The 18,526-nt window shown below is 60.4% G+C and overlaps 1 protein-coding gene across 7 annotated transcripts; it reads left to right on the forward strand.

The window, feature by feature from the left end:
- Positions 1–1,618: 1,618 nt before the first annotated feature.
- Positions 1,619–17,542, forward strand: GGT1 (gamma-glutamyltransferase 1). 7 transcript variants are annotated; one of them, XM_082667697.1, is made up of 16 exons: positions 1,619–1,665; positions 4,471–4,588; positions 4,949–5,021; positions 6,837–7,005; positions 7,494–7,658; positions 8,282–8,412; positions 8,561–8,647; positions 11,437–11,650; positions 11,863–12,020; positions 12,970–13,119; positions 13,524–13,660; positions 16,008–16,195; positions 16,376–16,503; positions 16,598–16,710; positions 16,783–16,896; positions 17,236–17,539. In XM_082667697.1, exons 5-16 carry the CDS (start codon positions 7,498–7,500, stop codon positions 17,380–17,382), a joined length of 1,728 nt encoding a protein of 575 aa, XP_082523823.1. In that variant the 5' UTR covers positions 1,619–1,665; positions 4,471–4,588; positions 4,949–5,021; positions 6,837–7,005; positions 7,494–7,497; the 3' UTR covers positions 17,383–17,539. The 7 variants fall into 7 exon arrangements, with proteins under 7 accessions (XP_082523823.1, XP_082523824.1, XP_082523820.1 ...); XM_082667698.1 differs by having other exon boundaries at positions 11,437–11,633; positions 11,867–12,020; positions 17,236–17,538; XM_082667694.1 differs by having other exon boundaries at positions 16,598–16,896; positions 17,236–17,542.
- Positions 17,543–18,526: the final 984 nt, after the last annotated feature.

Below are 18,526 nucleotides of genomic sequence, written 5' to 3' on the forward strand. Positions count from 1 at the left end.
GAGGTTTCCTGTGCCAGGAACACCCTGCTTGCCCCACAAGTGCTTTGTTTTTCCAGGCATAGAAGTGGGGCAGACCTGAGCCTGTTAGAGCAGGAAAGTGGCCTCCAAGGCCTCTGTGGACCCACTTCTCAGAGTGGGGGATGGGCCAGGTGCCTGCCTCCCTGACCACTGGTCCAGGGCCTGAGCCTCCTGTCTGGCCAAGGCCCCCAAACTCTCTAGGTCGCTGGTGCCAGCACCACAGGGGTGATTAGCAGATGAAAGGTTTTGGGATGGTGGGGTGGGGCCCCCAGGCTGCCTTGGCAGCTCCCCTGGCTGGAGGCCGGCCTGACCCAGGGGAGCTCCTCCAGGAGCAGGGACACAGAGACCCAAGCTCAGCCAGCCCCCAGCCAGCGCCCCATCAACACTCCCTTCTTCCCATGGCCCCTGCCCTCTGCCTGACTCCCAGAATGGCTGAGGAGCTATGGTCACCCACCAGGGTCTTAATGAGTGAGCTGGGGTTAATGGGTTACCCAGCCCGGTGGCACATTCACCAGCCTCCCCGGGCTCTCTAAGTCCAGATGCACTGGCCTGGCCTTCAGGGTCTGAGCTCAGCCACTTCCTTTTCCAGGTTTGATGCCTCAGGGCTCAGGAAGGGTCAGGGCGGTCAAGAGTCTCCCTTGTACCCTCACTGCTGCGGAGATGCCCCAGGCTCAAATTGTTCCCTCTGCCTGGCTGGCCTCCACAGTCCGATCCCAGTGCTATCTGGATCCCCCCCCGCATAGTTTCTGCCCCTCCCTGGGGGTCCTGGGCTCCTCTTCCTCCTTGGTTGACTATACTATCCCATCTTCAATCTGGCTGGGGGCTGCTTGAGAGAAGAATCTGAATGGGCCAGGGTCAGATGGGAGAGTGAGTGAATGAATGAATGATGGATGAATACGTGGAAGCAGCAGGCTGTGTGTGGACCTCAGAAGAATGGGCAGGCTTGGGCCTGCCAGCCCTGTGGGGGTACCCACCCCATCCTTTTGGCTGGAGCAGGTGCGGGGGCGTGAGCAGATGGCCCCATCCTCCATCAGCCTGCCTCCTCAACCCCAGGAAGTTGAGGGATGAGGAAAGACTCCCCGGTTCATGTGACTCCTTTCTGTCCTGGTGACGGTGACCAGGGTCCTTGGAGTGACAGCCTGTGGACATCTGCAGCCCCGGGCGTGGGGGCGAGGGCATCCCCTGACCAGGAACTCTAGAGAAAGCGTCAGGCTTCTCAGGCCTGGCGGGGCCTCTGATGCTCACACACCCACCCCTGTTGGTGGAGGCATTTGGCTGTGCCCCAGCACTGTGGGACCTCTCTTTGGATATTGAACGTGGCCGGGAGTTCTCCTCCTCCCAGAGGACCCTTGGCCTAACTGGCCTCTGCCTGAAACCCAGCCTCATGTAGCCCTACCGAGGCCCTCAAAGCTCAGGTCTCTTATGCAGGGTTTGGGACCCCACTGGGCTTGAAGAGGCTACCTGCTGTCCCAGGTCACACAGCCCCAGGGACAGGACCAGGAACCAGTCCTCTTCCCACCTGGAAAGGTTCCTGTGCCTTTAAAGCCTCCCCCCACTCAGGCCAGCAGGGGGAGGGAGGGGAGGAGCTGGGCACTGGGGACTCTGCTCTGTGCTGGAGTACAGAAGGAGGACCAGCCTTGCAGCCAGGTGAGCTGGGGCAGGATGGGCGTCTGGCTGTACCCCAGTGCTATGTGACCCTGAAGCTCAGCTCACCATCTCTGAGCTGCTGGACATCGTAGGAGTGGGGAGCTCAGGCTTGGGGCCTCTCGGGGGCATCTGGAGGACTGGGTTCCAGCCCCAGCTCTGTTATGTCCTGGCTGTGCTCTGGAGGAGTCCCCCGTCCTCTCTGAGCCTCAGTTTATACACCTGCGTCATGGGAGTGAGCTGCCCTTCAGGGTGATGGGGGTGGGGATTGTGTGGACGGATCCTGCAGAGGGGTCACACGGATGGGCAGAGCCTTAGGCCCTTGGTCTGACTGGGTCTGGGCTGGGAGCCTCTGTTTCTTTTCCAGTAAGTGGGTTTGAGGCTGCCTGACAAGGCTTTCTGGCTGACTGCTACAGTTGTGGGGTGGGTGGAGGAGGGTGGGGAAGTGGGCTTCTTGGATTGAGAGGGAGGAGGGCAGTGTGGAGAAACTGAGGCCCAGAAGGATGGGGCAGCCTGGGGTGGTGGTGGGGTCACTGGGGTGGCGGGTCTGGAGTGGGGGTGAGTGGTGATGGGGGCTGAGGTGCTGTGTCCTCGGGCCACATCTCTCGGGCTCTGGTTTGCTCTCATGGTGGGGGTGGGGCATGGCCGGTACAAGTACAAGGGGTGATTGCACAACTCCGGGGACGCCCGCCCCCTTGTGGTCATTGCAGGCATGTATAGCTATTTCGACAGGTTTCTGGCAGGTAGTGGTTATCAGGTCTTGGGGAAGGAGCCTCCCAAATCCAGTCTGGGTCATGGTAAGCTTCCTGCCCAGAGCTGTGTTCTCATACCTAGGGGACGTCACTCCTCACTGTGGGCATTGGTGGTAAGGAAGGTGAAGGGGTGCCTACCTGTCCATCCATGTGCCTCCAGGGCCAAGTCGCTTCTACCTAAGCCTCGGCTTCAGGCCTGTAAATGGGTTTGGGGCTGTGCCCAGTTTCGCCCCTGTGACTCTGGGGCTGGAGGATTAACAGAGAAACCCCACGCTGTCTGTTCTGTCTCACTCTTCTTCATGCTCTCTTCTCTGCTGCGTCCTAGAACATGCTCGCTCAGCCTAGATTCAGCATGGGTGTGTGTGTGTGTGTGTGTGTGTGTGTGTGTGTGTGTGTGTGTGTGTGTGTGTGTGTGTGTGTGTGTGTGTGTACTGGGAGGGGGTGGTGCTGATGGCAGGGTCAGTATCTCTGGCTGGGTGAGGCTTGCATATTCCTGGGGGCAGAGAACTCACCACCTTTTGTGCCTAGGACAGGAGCCGTGGGGTCTGGAGGAGACCTCCAGCCCAGACCAACTGCCCCCAGGTCCCCTCTCTGCATGTGGGTGTGGGGGGCTGACTGGGACAGAATGTGACACACTTGATATGTGAGGAAGGGCTTTCTTTGTTCTGTACGTATGTATGCCTCAGTCGACATGGCCTTTGAGACACCTTCGCTTTTGTCTCCCCTCCATAGAACCTGCAGCTGCAGCTGGGCTTCCTCCAACTTGCCTCAGCTCAGGGTTTTCCTGTTGAGGTCACCTGGGGGGTCTGGGTCATCTTCTGCCCACTCAGACCTTCTTCTTACCTTCCTGCCACTTCTGCCATGTCTCATGCCATCCCAGACAGGGAGAAAACCATTGAGCAGGCTCAGGCATTGAGACAGAGCCCTGTGGCTCTCCACTGCAGACCCCTCCCAGCCGACTGAGCTGCAATGCAGCCATTCAGGCAGGACCAAATACCCTGATGTTCCTGGCTGATGTCCAGTCCTTGGGGACAGGTCTTGGGCCTTGGTCCCTGGATCCTGCCTTGTCCATCTTCTTAGTTACCCCGGTCTGCAGGGGAGGGGATGGTGTCTAGGGAAAGAGCTGTCATGGCACCCCCATCCCAGGGTCATGCTGGTTGAAGATTTCATGGTAGTGCATTGGTTCGGTTCCATGCCAAGCCCGCCCAAGGGCAGTTGAGTGATAGGACCAGGCCTGTTCTGGCTGTGTGACCCAGGGCAGGCAGCAATGTCTGGTCAGCCTCCACGTCTCCTTCTACCTATCAAATGATGCAGCCTTGCGGGGTTATTGCGGATTAGATGGCACAGATGGGGGCTGTGGGGGATCCTGGGCAGCTTCGGCACAGCGAGCTGGGGAGAGGGGGAGGGAGGCATGACTCAGGAAGTGGCTGAGCCTTCTCCTTGGCTGAGGAAAGCCAAAGGGGGAGGGGGCAGTGTCCAAGTTCCCTGGGGCGGGTCTGCAGCTGCTCCTGACTCTGGACTCCTTGGTGGGCTGGTCAGGGACATGCAGCAACTTGGGGCGGGTACGGGGTAGCCAGGTGTGCACTGGTGGGCTGTGTGACCTTGGACCCACTCTGGCCGTCTCTGGGCCCTGCCTTTCCAGGCTGTTTAGGTGGTTCCTTGGGCCTGGGGCACTAATGTTCCTGGATAGGTGGTGGAACCTTCCGGACTTGAAGCCCTGGGCCGTGCCCCAGGGAGGTACCCTTGCCGTCCAGCTGTGGGGTGTGGTGAGCCTCTCAGGTCTGGGTTCTGCTCTGGTGCTGGTGACACCCCTGCTCCACGGCCTCAGGAACCATCTCTGGGACACCATGTCTGGCCCTGGAGTTCAGATACTCTGAACAAGGACAGGGCAAGCCTGTGGGGGACACCCACCCTTCGGAGGGGCCTGAGTCCAGGAGGAGGGATGCCTTGCCTCTGTCGCCACACCTCGCCTTCCCCATTGGGGCCACAGCCCTTGCCTGCTGCCACCATCCAGGGGACCCCAAGGGTCACTGCTGACAGCACCTCGTACCTCCAGGGCCCTCCCAGGACTGCGTGAACTCTAGTCACTTGGCAATAGGCCGAGTCCCTGTGCCTCCTTGTTGCCGTGACATGACAGCAGCCTCCGGCCACCCTCCGGCCATCCTCCCTGCCAGGTCAGACCTCTCTTTGAGGACCGCCCACTCTCCACCTATTCTGACACAGGGATTCTAGGTGCCCCCCCCGCAGGCCTCTCCCCGTGTCCCCCCGCACCCCTCCCACCCCCATCCCCCACCCCCTAGACTACGTGAGCATGTGAGTTCCTCCGGCCCCTCCTGCTCCTTTCCTGCCTCTGCTCCTCCTGGGAGGAGCCCACCCCCACCCCAGATCCCAGCCCAGCTCTGAGGCCCCCAGAGGAGCTCTGCCCAGGCAGGGCTGCAGGCGTGGCTCTGGGCAGCTCCTGGGAGTGGGGGGGGCCTGGCCTACACTGTGGCCAAGACCTTCCCAGGCAGACAAATCTGCCTCTTCCTCCCCAGCCAGTGTCCCAGCCCAGAGCTGTCTTCTGAGGAACAGGGGCTGTCCTGGGCCCCCGCTGCCCTCAGGCCTCAGGTAAGCCCACCGGGCTCGGGAGGAGCAGGGTCGCTATTGGAGGTCAAGCACCCGCTCTCTGGCCTCAGTTTCCCTTCCTGACACTGATTTGGGTGAGAGCCAGTCCTCTGGGCTTGGACCTTGTTTTAGTGAGGCTGAGAAAAACGTGTGTGGGGGATGGGAAACAGAAGCACAGTCACCCGGCAGGGTGTCTTCCGCAGGGCTGGGATGGCTGCCTATGGGGGGCTGAGTCAGACCTCCCTACTGCCCTGCCCAGGGAGAAGGGGATGGGTCAGTGCGGCCCACCCCTCCCCCCACTCCCTGGCAGACAGAGCCTCACAGGGTACCCCCTGCCCTTTGGGGAGCCCACTTGGGCCCTTGGGTGGAAGGATGCGCAAGCAGATGGTTGGTGGGGGGCTGGAGCGTGGACCTCAGGAGGTCTTGGCTGGCTTGTCTAGGGGCCTGAGGGTGGAGAGGAGCACCCAGAGTTGTGGGGGTGGGGTCTCAGCGGATGGTCCCAAGCCCAGGAGAAATGAGGCCATGCCCTCAAGCTGCCCAGCGTGGCCTGACCCAGTGGACAGGACTGGGGGGCCTCCTTGACGGGTGGGGCTGTGCCTGTGCTGGGGAGGGGGACACCGGCTCCTGTCTTGCCCCGCCCACCCCACCGCATATGATGGGAAAGTTCTAGGTCTGGAACAGATGCCTCAGGTTGCTGGCCCAGCTCCTGAGGTCCCGCAGACCTCCCAGCACAGCTGCCTCTATCAGGAACCCTGACCTGGCCCCCTGCCAGGGCCCGGGGTACGCCCTGAGAGCTGTCAGGCCTGGCAGAGGGCATGGCCTGTCCTCAGGGCAGTGGTGGCGGCAGGACCTGGCTGGCTCTTTGGAGAGAGCCTTGCCTTCTGACCGCTCTTCCAAGGACTGAAGAGCAGGCAGTGCTGGTGGGGGATGGGAGGGTGTCCAGCGAGAAACGGTGGTGCCTAGATTCGGTCAAGGTGGTCAAGACAGAGAGGAGGCTGGCTTGGACCCTGCTGGGGGTGTGGGGTGGTAGTCAGCTGTGTGACCGCCCCCTGAGCTTGGGGAGGAGAAAGCCCTTCTGTGCTGGGGTCTGGGCCCCCACGTTGGGTGGGACTCCATTCCTAGACCAGCTCTAGGAGACCCTGTGAATAGGGACAGGGTAGCCAGAGGGGTCCCAGCCCTGGGCTCTCCAGCAGACATCGCCCTTTGGAGGGAACTGAGTCCGGGAGAGGACGCACCCTGCCTCTGTCACCACACCTCTCCTCCCCCGTTGGGGTCACACCCCTCGCCTGCTGCCATTGCCACGGGGACCCCAAGGATTACTTCCATCCCTCCCTCACAGCCTGGCAGGAAGTCAGCAGGGAAATAAACGGTGAGTGGAGGCTGACCGGCTCCCCTCTGCCATACACAGACCTCCAGGCCCTCCCAACATAGCCAACACTTACCTAACACTTCATGCTTTCCAACCCACTTCATCTTCACAATACTCCCAGCAGGCCCTTCTGTCATTCCACTGGACAGATGGTCAGATGGTCAGTGACTTGCCCAAGGTCCCACACAGGTGAGACGGGGCAGGCTGGCCCCAGAGCCCATGCTCCATCCCCTCGGCTGGCACACTGGCCCTCACCCCTTGGCCACATGACAGCTCCCTGCCCTGCTCTGGGCAACACCCTTGCTGTGCAGGAGAGAAATGCACTGTGGGGACGGAATATTCACCAACATGGGAGTGGCTGACGGAGTTCATCAGAGGCAGAGACACCTCACATTGCTCCCCGGAGGGCCAGGCCCAGCCCGCTTCAGAGACACCTGCTCCATTTTCAGGAGAACAAGCAGACTGCGTGGTGCGGGAGTCTCCCTGGAGCAGATTCTGCGGCCGCAGGCTCCTGCAGAGTGTGAAGGAGACCTCAGTTATTCCTCCGGCCTGTTCAGCCCAAACCGTCTTTTGTGGCCACCTCCTTGGGAGGCTCAGGGCTCCCACCCGCCGAGGAAGGTAGGCTCTGGTCCCACGGTGGCTCATCTGATAATTTCAGGAGACTGTGGGTGCCCCCTTTGAGGACACAACAAAAGCTGAACCCCACGCTCTGTGGCAGGTCACTCTGGGGACCCAAGAACAGTGCCGGGAAGGAATCAGGCCAGGCCTGTGCCTCCCGGAGTGACTGCAGGATCAGGGGCTCCTCTCTGGAAGTGAAATCCGGGGGGCTCCCTGCTGGAGATGGGGTCCTTACTGGGAGGGGGCCCCGAGGATAAGCAGGAGGATTTGGGGGGGCAGAGGTAGGACCAGGAGCTTCTGGCAGAGGGAGTGGCCTGAGCAAAAATCTGGGGACTGGGTGGCCCATGCATTCTGGGGGCCGGAAGGAGACACGAGGACATATGTCTGAGGCTCGACTTTGTGCTGTGCCCTGTGGGACGATGATGTGCCCAAGGCCAGGTCAGCAGTGGCCCCCTGACCTTCTACCCTCCCATCCCCCGTGCCCGCAGAGCCATGAAGAAGCGGTCCATGCTGCTGGCCCTGGTGGCCGTGGTCCTAATGCTCCTTATCATTGGCCTCTGCGTCTGGCTGCCTGAGACCTTCAAGCCCCACAGCCACGTGTACCCCAGAGCTGCCGTGGCCGCGGATGCCAAGCGCTGTTCAGAGATCGGGAGGTGAGTGGGGCAGGGTGTGGGGACACAGGCCCTGGAAGACAGCCACCGTAAGTGGACCTGGGCAAGACCCTCGCCTCTCTGGGACTCAGTTTCCCCACTGGTAAACGGGCTGCCTGGATGAGGGGTGTTCGGTGTGCGTGGAGCTGCCTATCCTGTCCCTGGACCTTCTCAGCAGCTTCTGGTCAGGGGAGAAGGGGACACTGGCCCTGAGAGCAGGGTGTGGGTCTCCCAGTGTCCAGCTGAGCCCTTTTCTCAGTTCAAGGGTGTCTGTCTCTTCAGATAAACTCTGCTGTTTTATTTTTAGACCCCTAGCTCACATGTACAAAGATCAGTTCTCACTTAAAAACTTAAACAGAAAAAAGATGTTATTAATAAAAAGTAACAATTTCCCCTTTTTTTCCGATTATAAGTCACGTACATCTGTTTGCTTGAAAAAGAGGAACATTTAAGCCCATTGGTTTTAGAATACAACAGTCTTTTACATTAAAAAATCAAAAACTATGGGCTCCTCTCCATCCTCCTTTGGGCAGTGTGGCCAGGCGGTGGGGAGGTGTGTGGAGGGGTGCGCATCTCGGAGGGTAGAGAGCCCGCCGGCTCTCACTCCCGGCACGTGCCACTGGCAGGGATGCATTGCTGGACGGCGGCTCAGCGGTGGATGCTGCCATCGCGGCCCTGCTGTGCGTGGGGCTCATGAACGCACACAGCATGGGCATCGGGGGTGGCCTGTTTCTCACCATCTACAACAGCACCACACGTGAGTGGCTGGCAGGGTGGGAGGTGAATGGCGGGGCTGCCTGCCTCAGGCTGCAGTTGGGCTGGGCAGGCAGAGCTGGGCAACTCCTAGGTTCACACAAGTGAGGGGCTGGTGTTGGTCCGGACTGCCCACATGCTTCTTCTTCCAGGAAAGGCTGAGGTCATCAATGCTCGAGAGGTGGCCCCTCAGCTGGCCTCTGCCGGCATGTTCAACAGCTCAGAGCAGTCAGAGGAAGGTGAGTGCAGGCTTGGTGTGGGTGCAGGGGCGGGACGAGCTGCTGGAAGGCATGAGCACCCCCCACACCCTCCATATTCCCCCCATCCCATCTGGGGCTGGGAGTGGCTCTGGCAGTCCCCTCCCATCCCTTCCTGGCCCCACAAAACCCTCCATAATGATTGGTCAAGCCCATCATCACAGAGGGTAAAGAGAGCTTCTGTTATTTCTGCTCAGGTCCCTCCAGGGCCACCCGGAGCTAGAACACGGAGAGAGTGATTACTATTACAACAGCTTGCATGTGCCGGGGTCCTGGGGCCAGCACTCTGCTCAGCCCTTTTCACCGATGAGCCCCTTGAATCCTCCCTGTACGCTTGGCAGGGGTAGCGTGGTGTTGATTTCCATTTTACAGGTGGGGATGCTGAGGCCCAGAGAGGTCATGTAAACTGATTAAGGTCACACAGCTGGATGGTGGTAAAGCTGGGATTGAACCCAGCTATCTAAACCTATTTAAAAACCCAGGCTATCTAAACCCTGGGTTTTTAAAGGGCATCCAAATCATTCATTCGTTCGTTCTTTTGTTCATCGGTGGGGATAGCTCTCTAGAGTATGGGAAGGAGTCTCTTTTTTCTAACCTGTCCTTAAGCCAAGAAGGAAATCCCTGCAACTCCCCAGGCAGCCAAGGGAAATCAATGGCCACCAGGGGGCGCCCCTGCAAGGACCCCAGTGGATTGCAGGATGAGGTTGGAGGAAAGGAGGTGTGGGGATTAAAGGCCATAGTGGATCTGAACCCCTCCTGCAGGCTTTGCAGGACCCCTCCTGCAGGTGGAGCCCTGTGTAGGGTGCTGAGAGCAGTCGTTTTGGAATCCCCTCCAACACAGTCTTTGAATTTTTACCCATTGGGAAACTCAGTGTAGAAATGAAATCATTCAGAGTGTGAGATTGTGGGAATCTTCAGACTTAGCATCTTTGGATGCTTGGAATTCACATATTTAACTAGGGCTTGTTGGGCACCTCCTACAGCATCAGGGGCTGTTCCCTAAGCCAGTAGAAACAAAGGTAACAGGTGAAATGCACATTCCAGGTGGAACAGGGAGAGATAGCACACATGGGTGTGCCATGTGCCACAACACTGCCTGGGAAGCAGAGGTGGGAAGGGTTGGAGGGCTTGTGGGTTCATCAGGTGCCCTGGTCGGGGCATGTGAGCAAAGACCCAGAGGCTGGGGCTGGGGGCAGCCGTGGGGGTGTCTGGGGGAAAGAGGAGGACACAGGGTCAGGTAGAACCGCCCAGGTCATGTTGGACCTCATGGGTCATCATGTCTGAGTGAGGTAAAGGTGTTCCCTGAGTCGAAAGGGGGACCTGGGTGGATCTGGCCTCTTTCTGATGGGACCCCCTCAGGCTGCTGTGAAAGAGGAGGAGCAAGTTACCTGCCCGTCAGGTGGCCCATCAGGATGTCACGGTGATAACCAGGGAGAGATGAAGTTGGCGGCTGGTGGCTGGGCCGAGCACACTTGGAGGGCGGAGCTGCAGATTTGCTGATGGGTTGGGTGTGACGCTCACCCAGGAGTCTCGGGTGAGTTGGGGTCTCAGGTCTGCACCTGGAAGGACAGGGTGGCCCTTACAGAGACCAGCAAGGTGTTAAGTTTGAGAAGCCTTTTTCAAGTGGGCAGGTGCATCCTCAGATCTGGCCATCAGGGGAGCAGGCCGAAGAGTCAGTTTGGGAGTTGTCAGCGTGTAATGGACCCTGCAGCCTGACATGGAGGAGGGCACCCAGAGTTGGTGCAGACAGAGGAGAGGGCAGGGAGATGCAGAAGTGACGCAGGAAGAGAGAGTGATGGGCCAGGTAAGATGAGAAAGAGGCCCTGCGATGGCAGCGTGGGGGTCACTGGTGACCTTGGTGAGAGTGTGGCATGAGAGCCTGATTGACCAAGGTCAGGGCAGCACTTATATAAGGGGGAGGAATTGTGTGCTGGGTGTCAAACCTTCCAGGATGTGCCAATGTCGTAACAACCCGGCTCTTGGAACCTCGTGCCCCACTTCAGGGTAGGAGAGGCAGCTCGAGAGCTGCAGCCGCCAAGCCTGGGAGTGCCCCCCTACCCTGCATCTCAGGGTTGAGAGCAGGAGGGTGCCTGGGAGCCGAGGCTGTGGCTGAAACTTTCTGGGTCAGTGCTGGCTTTAGGGTGCGGCAGGGGCAGTGAGGCCTAGTGGGGAACCAGGGTCCAGGGCTCTGTTTCCAGGGGAATCATGGCTCCTCAAAGGACAGTGCTGGGAAACAAAACTCTTTATGGTCAGATGGGGAAACCGAGACCCAGAGAGGGGACAGGGCAGGGGTTTGGGCTCAGGTCCCAGTTGGGACAATGGAAGAGAGGAAGAGAGGCCCTTGCTTTGGGACCAGCCCGGCCTTGAGAGTGGCCTGGGCTTGCACTGGGGGCTTTGGCGGGTTTTGGAGAAACACTTGAGTCTTATGGGATGAGGGGCCTCGTGGCCCAGGAGGCTCAAACTGAGAGATGGTGAGGTCTGGCTTCCTTATACTCTCGCTGTGCAACCGTGGGCCTGGCACGGGATTTCAGACACGGTGGCACCTGCGGAGACAGGCATCCAGGCCTGGGACAGCGGAACCCAGCACACGTGCTACCGCCCCTCCCTCCTGTGCCCTCATCAGACAGCTGAGCTGAGCCACACTCATGCCTGCTGAGTCCAGATGTGACCTCAAAAATCTATGTCCTTCCTGAGCCTCACTGGTCCCACCTGGGGATGTGCCTGGAACATCCCCCGTGTGGAGCCACTAGCTGTGTCCCTCTCCTTCGCAGGTGGGCTGTCGGTGGCGGTTCCAGGAGAGATCCGCGGCTATGAGCTGGCACACCAGCGGCACGGGCGGCTGCCCTGGGCTCGCCTCTTCCAGCCCAGCATCCAGCTGGCCCGCCAGGGCTTCCCTGTGGGGAAGAGCTTGGCGGGAGCCCTGCAGAGAAGCCAGGCTGCTATCCAGCGGCACCCTGAGCTGTGGCACGTCTGTGGTCCCTACTGGTGGGCGAGAGCGGGTGGCACTTTAAGGAACCTGCACTGAACGAGGGACCAAAGCCCTGCCTGTTCTGAGCCTGGGGGTGGGGTCCCGGCCCCACCTGGGCTGGATTCTGTGGACAGGGGCACCCCATCCTTTGTTCTCTTGTGTGTGTGTGTGAGTGGGGTGGCTGAGTCCGCCCCACCTGCCTGCCTCACGGGAGCCCCCTCTGCCCCAGCGAGGTGTTCTGCCGGGATGGGAAGGTGCTGCGGGAGGGGGACCGAGTGACCATGCCTCGGCTGGCCGACACCTACGAGACGCTGGCCTCGGAGGGCGCTCAGGCTTTCTACAACGGGAGCCTCACGGCCCAGATTGTCAAGGACATCCAGGAGGCCGGTGAGCAGGCGACCTCAGGGGCCTGGGGCCAGGAACTCCACAGCGGGGACACTGAGCCTGGGGTCCCTTGGTCCTACCTGGCCTGGACACTGGGCCCTCAGGGAGTGTCTGGCAGGGGAGGGTCACAGATGTGTCTGCAGTTAATGACAGGCCACACGGATCCACAGCTCCTGGTTAAGTCAAAGCTGAGAGAAACCCTGCAGTCCAGGAGAGAAAACCCTGGTGGGGGGAACGCAGGTGTAGGCAGGAGCCAGGGTTGGGGAAGTGCTAAAGTACAGACCCTGGAGGACTTCCTGGAGGAGGTGGTGCCTGAGCCACAGGTGAGGTTGGACTTTGTAAGCAGAGAGAACAGTTTGAGGCCTGGAGAGAAGGCTTTTATTTCTCCAGGAGGATCACAGGGGATGAGGGTGGGCTTGGTGAGCGAGGCACGGGAGGAGCTGCATGCAGGGCCTGCGGTTGGGAACTTGTGGGCAGGTTCTTATAGGTTCAGGAGCCCCATGCTGCCTCTCCCTCACCGAGCCATGGCCTCTTCATGTTAGTTTTTCCAGTGTGTCAGGGAGGAGGGTGATTAGCATGTTGACCTTTACCACTGACATCGGAAATTAGCCTGTAAATACTTGGTATGTCTGGAGCCATTTCCCTAGAGAATTAAGAGCTTCCCTCCACCCACCCATTAGTCATAGGAGGAGGGGACGGGGGGGGGGGGGGGGGGAGGGGGGGGCGGAGGTAGGGGAAGTGGTGGATGGGAGCAGATATCTCCCACTTAGAGAATATCCTCTGGCCGCCAAGAGGACAGACGACAGACCCAGAGGCCAGTGGGGCAGCAGGTGGAGGGCGCTGGCCTGGACCTGGCCAGGGGAAGGTGGCACCGTCAGGGAGGTCCGGGGATAGGGCTCCCCGCTTGATGGCCCCCCAGAACTGTGCCCCGTCTCCGTGTCATCCCATGCAGGGGGCATCGTGACGGCCGAGGACCTGAACAACTACCGCGCAGAGCTGATCGAGCACCCACTCCGCATCGGCCTCGGGGACGCCCAGCTCTATGTGCCCAGTGCCCCGCTCAGCGGGCCAGTGCTGGCCCTCATCCTCAACATCCTCAAAGGTCAGCTGCCCTCCGCGGCCCTGCAGAGCAGCGTCCTGGGGATGGGCACAGCCGTGTGAGGTCTCGGGATCACAGGGTGGCTCTCAGTGCCAGAGTTCATGCTGGGCGGCCTGGTCCAAAGGGCACATCTGGTAAATCTGAGTGGTCATCTGTGACCCCGTGGACTGGGTAGCGCTGTGGCTGACATGTGAGGCCCAGACCTGGGGGACCCTTGCTTCCTTCCATCCTCCCCCGCCTCCCAAGCAGCCACTGCTGTTGGTTATTAAACGTCCCCCTTCTCAAGGTGAAGCAGGTGGGTCAGGGAGGCGTGGACCACCCCTTTCCAGGGCACTCAGCTGTCCTGGCTGAGCTGGGATGTCCCAGGGCCACCGGGACCACCAACCTGCCTGGCTCTGCCCAACCAGGGTACAACTTCTCCCGGGAGAGCGTAGAGACACCTGAGCAGAAGGGCCTGACCTACCACCGCATAGTGGAGGCCTTCCGGTTTGCCTACGCCAAGAGGACCCTGCTTGGGGACCCCAAGTTTGTCAATGTGACTGAGGTAAAGGGCAGGGGCTGGCCTTCGATGGGTGGGGGGCCTACCATGGAGATGCCAGGAGGGCTCCCCGGGCCACCCCAGCCTCACTCAGCCTTTATTCATCTATTTCTGCCACTGACTTGCCCTCGGGCAAGGGCAAGGATGTGCTAGGATGGACTGTTGACCCTGAGTCCTAGCCTCTGCCCCACGGAGCTCACAGGGTGGGAGAGACAGACTTGTCAGTGAGTGGTAGTGCCCTCCTCTGCCACGTTCCAACCTCGGGGACTTTGCATGTGCTGTGTCCTTGGCCTGGAAGGCTCTGGAGTGGTCAGTGCCGAGGTGAGGAATGCACAGGGGCATCACAGCCCTCAGGGTGGAGGAGGGTGGATTCAGGGAGGGGACCAGTGTTCCAGGTGGGCAGAGGCCCCAGCCACATGCTCCCTGGTCACACCCAGGAGCTAACTTCCCAGATCCCCACCCAGGCCCTGCACTGCCTGACCCACCCACTCGCCAGGTGCCCCGGCTCCAGGCTGGACTTCCACCTCCACCCCGATCACATCCCTCATTACCTACTTGGGTCCCCCCCTCCCCGCAAGGTGGACCCGCAGACCCCCTCACACTGACCTGTGACCTCCCGCAGCTGCTCAGCAGCCCCTCTTCTCTTACCTGGGGATGATTTTGCACTCACTGCTCCCCACATCAGCACCTGGCATCCCTGAGGTGGTGGAAGCCAGTGCATCGTGCCCCGCTTTGCCCTCCCTCCTGGCTGAGACTGGCCTTCTGCTCATCCACTCTCTGACTCTGCACGCCCTTCCTACACTGCTGCTCTCCCTCCTGGGTTCCCAGTCTGCCCTTTCTGATGGGTCATTTCCGAAAGAAGTGTATGGTTGTGGGTCCAGAACCCTCCAGCTGCTTCCCCGTCCCTCTGCTCCCCATTGGGGCAAACTTGGCCACCACCTCCTCTCTGGAGCCCTCTCCCCTGGTGCCCGCCCTTCCTCCCTCCCTCCATACCTGCGCTGCCAGGTCCTGAGACCAGCCTCCGTTTCCCCTTCGGTCCACTCTCTGCAGCATCTCACCACGTTCACCAGCACCTCCCTCCCTTGACTTTCTAATTTGCAAGGTTATGGACATTTTGGCACATTTCCTTCCTCTCTCCCCATCTCCATCCGTTTCCCCCTTGCTCTCCCTGTTTTTTCCTTTTTAGATGTCTGGTCGGCTTTTTCCCAAGGGTCCCATCCATGTCTTGAGGCCCCCGGCCTGTCAAGCTCACACCTGCTGTTGCTGTCACGTCTGCCATCTCTTAGCCTCAATGGACCCCCTGGGCTGTTTTGTTGATTTTAAGGCCCAGGGCAGTTGTCTTTTAGGATGTCCCAATTGCTGCATTCAACCCTGTTTCCTTGGAAGTAGATTCAGGCTGAACGTTCTCCCCTTGGATTAGTCACTTAATTCATGGGTGTTGCTGGAACCTTCTGGAGGCATTTCCTCTGCTCAGCCTCCTGCGCCCTGCCTTGCCCATGAACTCAACACATCAGGTGTGGCCCATCACCCACCTGAGACAGATTCTTCAGGGTCCGACGAGCTCCTTTCCCAAATCAGGCTCCCAACCTGCCCCAGTTAGCGGCCACTATAGACTGAAGACTTGGGGCCTTTCTCCGTTCCTCTTTTCCACCTGGTGAGCCCCCAGCAACTCTCACCTGGTGGATATCATAGCCTCCCGGTTGGGCTTCACCCCCACACAGCTGCCAGAGGGATAACACCCATCACTCCTCTGCCCTAAGCACAGGTGGCTTTGAAGTCCTTTTAGGGCTTGTAAGGACCTATGGGATCAGCCCCTGTTGGCATCTTCAGCCTCTTCTCTCCCTAACCCCATTCACTGTCTGCCTGTCACTCACAGGCCTGCCTCAGGGCCTTTGCATTACCATTCAGGTGGCTTTTTCAGATATTACCTTCTCTGAGAAGCCCTCCCTGACCACTCTGCTCCCACCCCATCACACTCCACCCCCCTCACCTGGCTTGTTCTTTCCAGCACATCCCTGCCTGCCTTTGTCTTCCCTGCTGTGAGGGTGGGGACCTGCGTGTCTGTTCCCTGCTGATCCCCCAGTGCTGGGCATGAAGTTACAAGCTCCCTGAATGAATGAATGATTGGATGCAATGAAAGTGGAGACTCCGAGGACGGACAGACATTCAGAGTTGCTGGACAGCAACAGAGACAGAGGCTGGGGAGAGGGGGTCAGACGGGCCACGTGAGACTTTGGGTGCAAGAGGGTTATGGTCAGAGCCATGGCTGGGGGCTTCCTGAGAGCTGCTCGCACAAGCCCATCCCCCTCCCCACCTCCCTCACCTCCTCAGGCCAGCTCTGGGGTCTCGGCAGGTGGTCCGCAACATGAGCTCCGAGTTCTTCGCTGCCCAGCTCCGGGCCCGGATCTCCGATGACACCACTCACCCGGCCTCTTACTATGAGCCCGAGTTCTACACGCCGGGTGACGGGGGCACCGCCCACCTGTCCGTGGTCTCAGAGGATGGCAGTGCTGTGTCGGCCACCAGCACCATCAACCTCTAGTAGGGCTGCTGGGTGGCTGGGTGGGCCGGGGCTGCCTGCGTGTCCTAGAAGGGGGGCTCCACATTGGTAGAGTGCTTGCCCCCAACTCCCCAGGGAGCGTGTTGGCACTTTGGTGGGCACGTGGGGCTGGTGGGACGGGGCAGGGGTGGGCACAGCTCTCTGACCCAGCTGGTCTGCAGCTTCGGTTCCAAGGTGCTGTCACGGGCCAATGGGATCCTGTTCAACGATGAGATGGATGACTTCAGCTCCCCCAACATCATCAACAAGTTCGGGGTGCCCCCCTCACCGGCCAACTTCATCACGCCAGGTGTGGGCACAGGGCTTGGGTGAGGAGGGGGCTGGTGTCCCAGCAGGCAGCTGACCAGCTCCTCTGTCCCCTCCCTCCCACCGGCCGGCTGCAGGGAAACAGCCGCTCTCGTCCATGTGCCCGGCGATCATCGTGGGTCAGGACGGCCAGGTCCGCATGGTGGTGGGTGCCTCTGGGGGCACGCAGATCACCACGTCCACTGCACTGGTATGTGCCACCTGCCTGTGCCCGCAGCCCCTTGCCCGCTGGGCTACACTGACCCCATCCCCTCATCCGCAGGCCATCATCCACAGCCTGTGGTTCGGCTACGATGTGAAGCAGGCAGTGGAGGAGCCCCGGCTGCACAACCAGCTTTTGCCCAACACCACGACGCTGGAGAAAGACATTGACCAGGTTGGGGGGGTGGTGCTGAGTCACAGTGGGGGCCCCTGGGAATCCTGGAACAGGGCCTGGATCTCCTGTGTCATTGCGGAGTGGACGATGGCTGCTGTCCTCTGCCTGGGGCAGATGACCCTCATGCCCGCTGCCTGGGCCACTTTGCACCCCATGCTCTGAGGGCCAGGCCACCTGCTCCGATGAGACCCAGTCGGCCCAGCTGCCCCCAACTTGTTCTTCGTGGCCACTCAGACAGAAATGGCGCCACCGGTGTCTTTGGAAGCCATGCCCACACAGGTGTGGTTCAGATGGTGTCTTGGGCCCCCGTTGAGGCCTCCCTCTCCCTCCCACCCCCAGGCAGTGGCTGCAGCCCTGAAGACCCGGCACCACCACACCGAGGTCACTTCTACCTTCATTGCTGTGGTACAGGCCATTGTCCGCACAGCTGGTGGCTGGGCAGCTGCCTCAGACTCCAGGAAAGGCGGGGAGCCTGCGGGCTACTGAGTACTCAGGCAGGCAAGGTGGACCAGCAGCCCAGGGATGAGATGTCCGCTGGGGGTGGGGGGCTGGGAGTGGGACTTTGGGGGACATGCTTCCCCTGTGAGCGGCAAAGCAGTGCAATAAATGGGGGCTGCAGTGCCAGGCTCTGGGCGGTCTTGCCGGCCAGCTCCCAATTCCCTGGGCCTCAGCATCCTGTGTGAAGTGGGGCCACCTGGCAGGGAAGGATGGAGAGAAGGGATTCAGAGGTCTGGACAGCTCAGGCACTGGAGCCAGCCTCAGCATTTTCACTGGAACGGAGCGGGAGTTGGGGGTGCAGGGCTGGGGTGGGGGCCCAGGGTGGGCCATGCCAAGCACTGTTCTTCGTCACCCTGAGCCCCACGACGAGAGCCAGGCCACTTCTTCCCTGGGCTGGGCAGCAGCACTTCCCAGTGTGAGCCACCAGGGGGCGCATGGCCCCGGCGTTTCCTCCTGGGAGCCCTGGTACCTCTTCAGCCCGGCGGGTGTCCAGCCTCACCATAACCAGCACACACTGAGGTGAAGCTGAGGTCTGGGTGGGGGTGGGATTGGGCAAGAGGCTGGAGCAAAACATGTTGGTCAGGGCCAGGCCCAGGGGGCTTTCCAAGCAGAAACCCAGAGTGAAACCCAAGCTGTGATCCATTCCAGAAGGAGGCCCGGTTCTCAGGGATCCATGAACTGGAAGAGGTCGCCAAATCCCTAGGGGTCAGGGCTTGGGCCAGCACCCCAGGGAGGGTGGCTCTGGGTGGGGGAGAACCACAAGACGCAGCACCCAGCCTCCCCCACCGGGGCCAGCCCCTCCCTCCCTCAGGGCCTCCTAACTCATCCTTTATACACAGTTGTAACGCCCAAGGTGAGGTGCTGGGAAAGACCTGGGGAGGCGGGCAGGGGTGAGGGGGTCCCAGCACGACAGCAAGACGTCCCGCTGCCTAGTGAGCACCAGTGGGGGCCTCTGAGGTCAGGGGCACAGGGCTAGGAGAGCCCAGGTTTGGGTTCTCCTTCATGAGGCAGAAAATCCTGATGCTTCCAAAGTGCCCACAGGGAAGCAGGGTGTTGGTCTGCAGAGTGCCCCCATGTCTGAGCCTTGAGCCCTGGAGGGTGGCATCTTTGGGGTCCCTGGGGGATGGGGGCA

This window comes from Grampus griseus, assembly GCF_964374135.1.
Source record: "Grampus griseus genome assembly, chromosome: 12".
In the NCBI taxonomy this organism is placed as follows: Eukaryota; Metazoa; Chordata; class Mammalia; order Artiodactyla; family Delphinidae; genus Grampus; species Grampus griseus.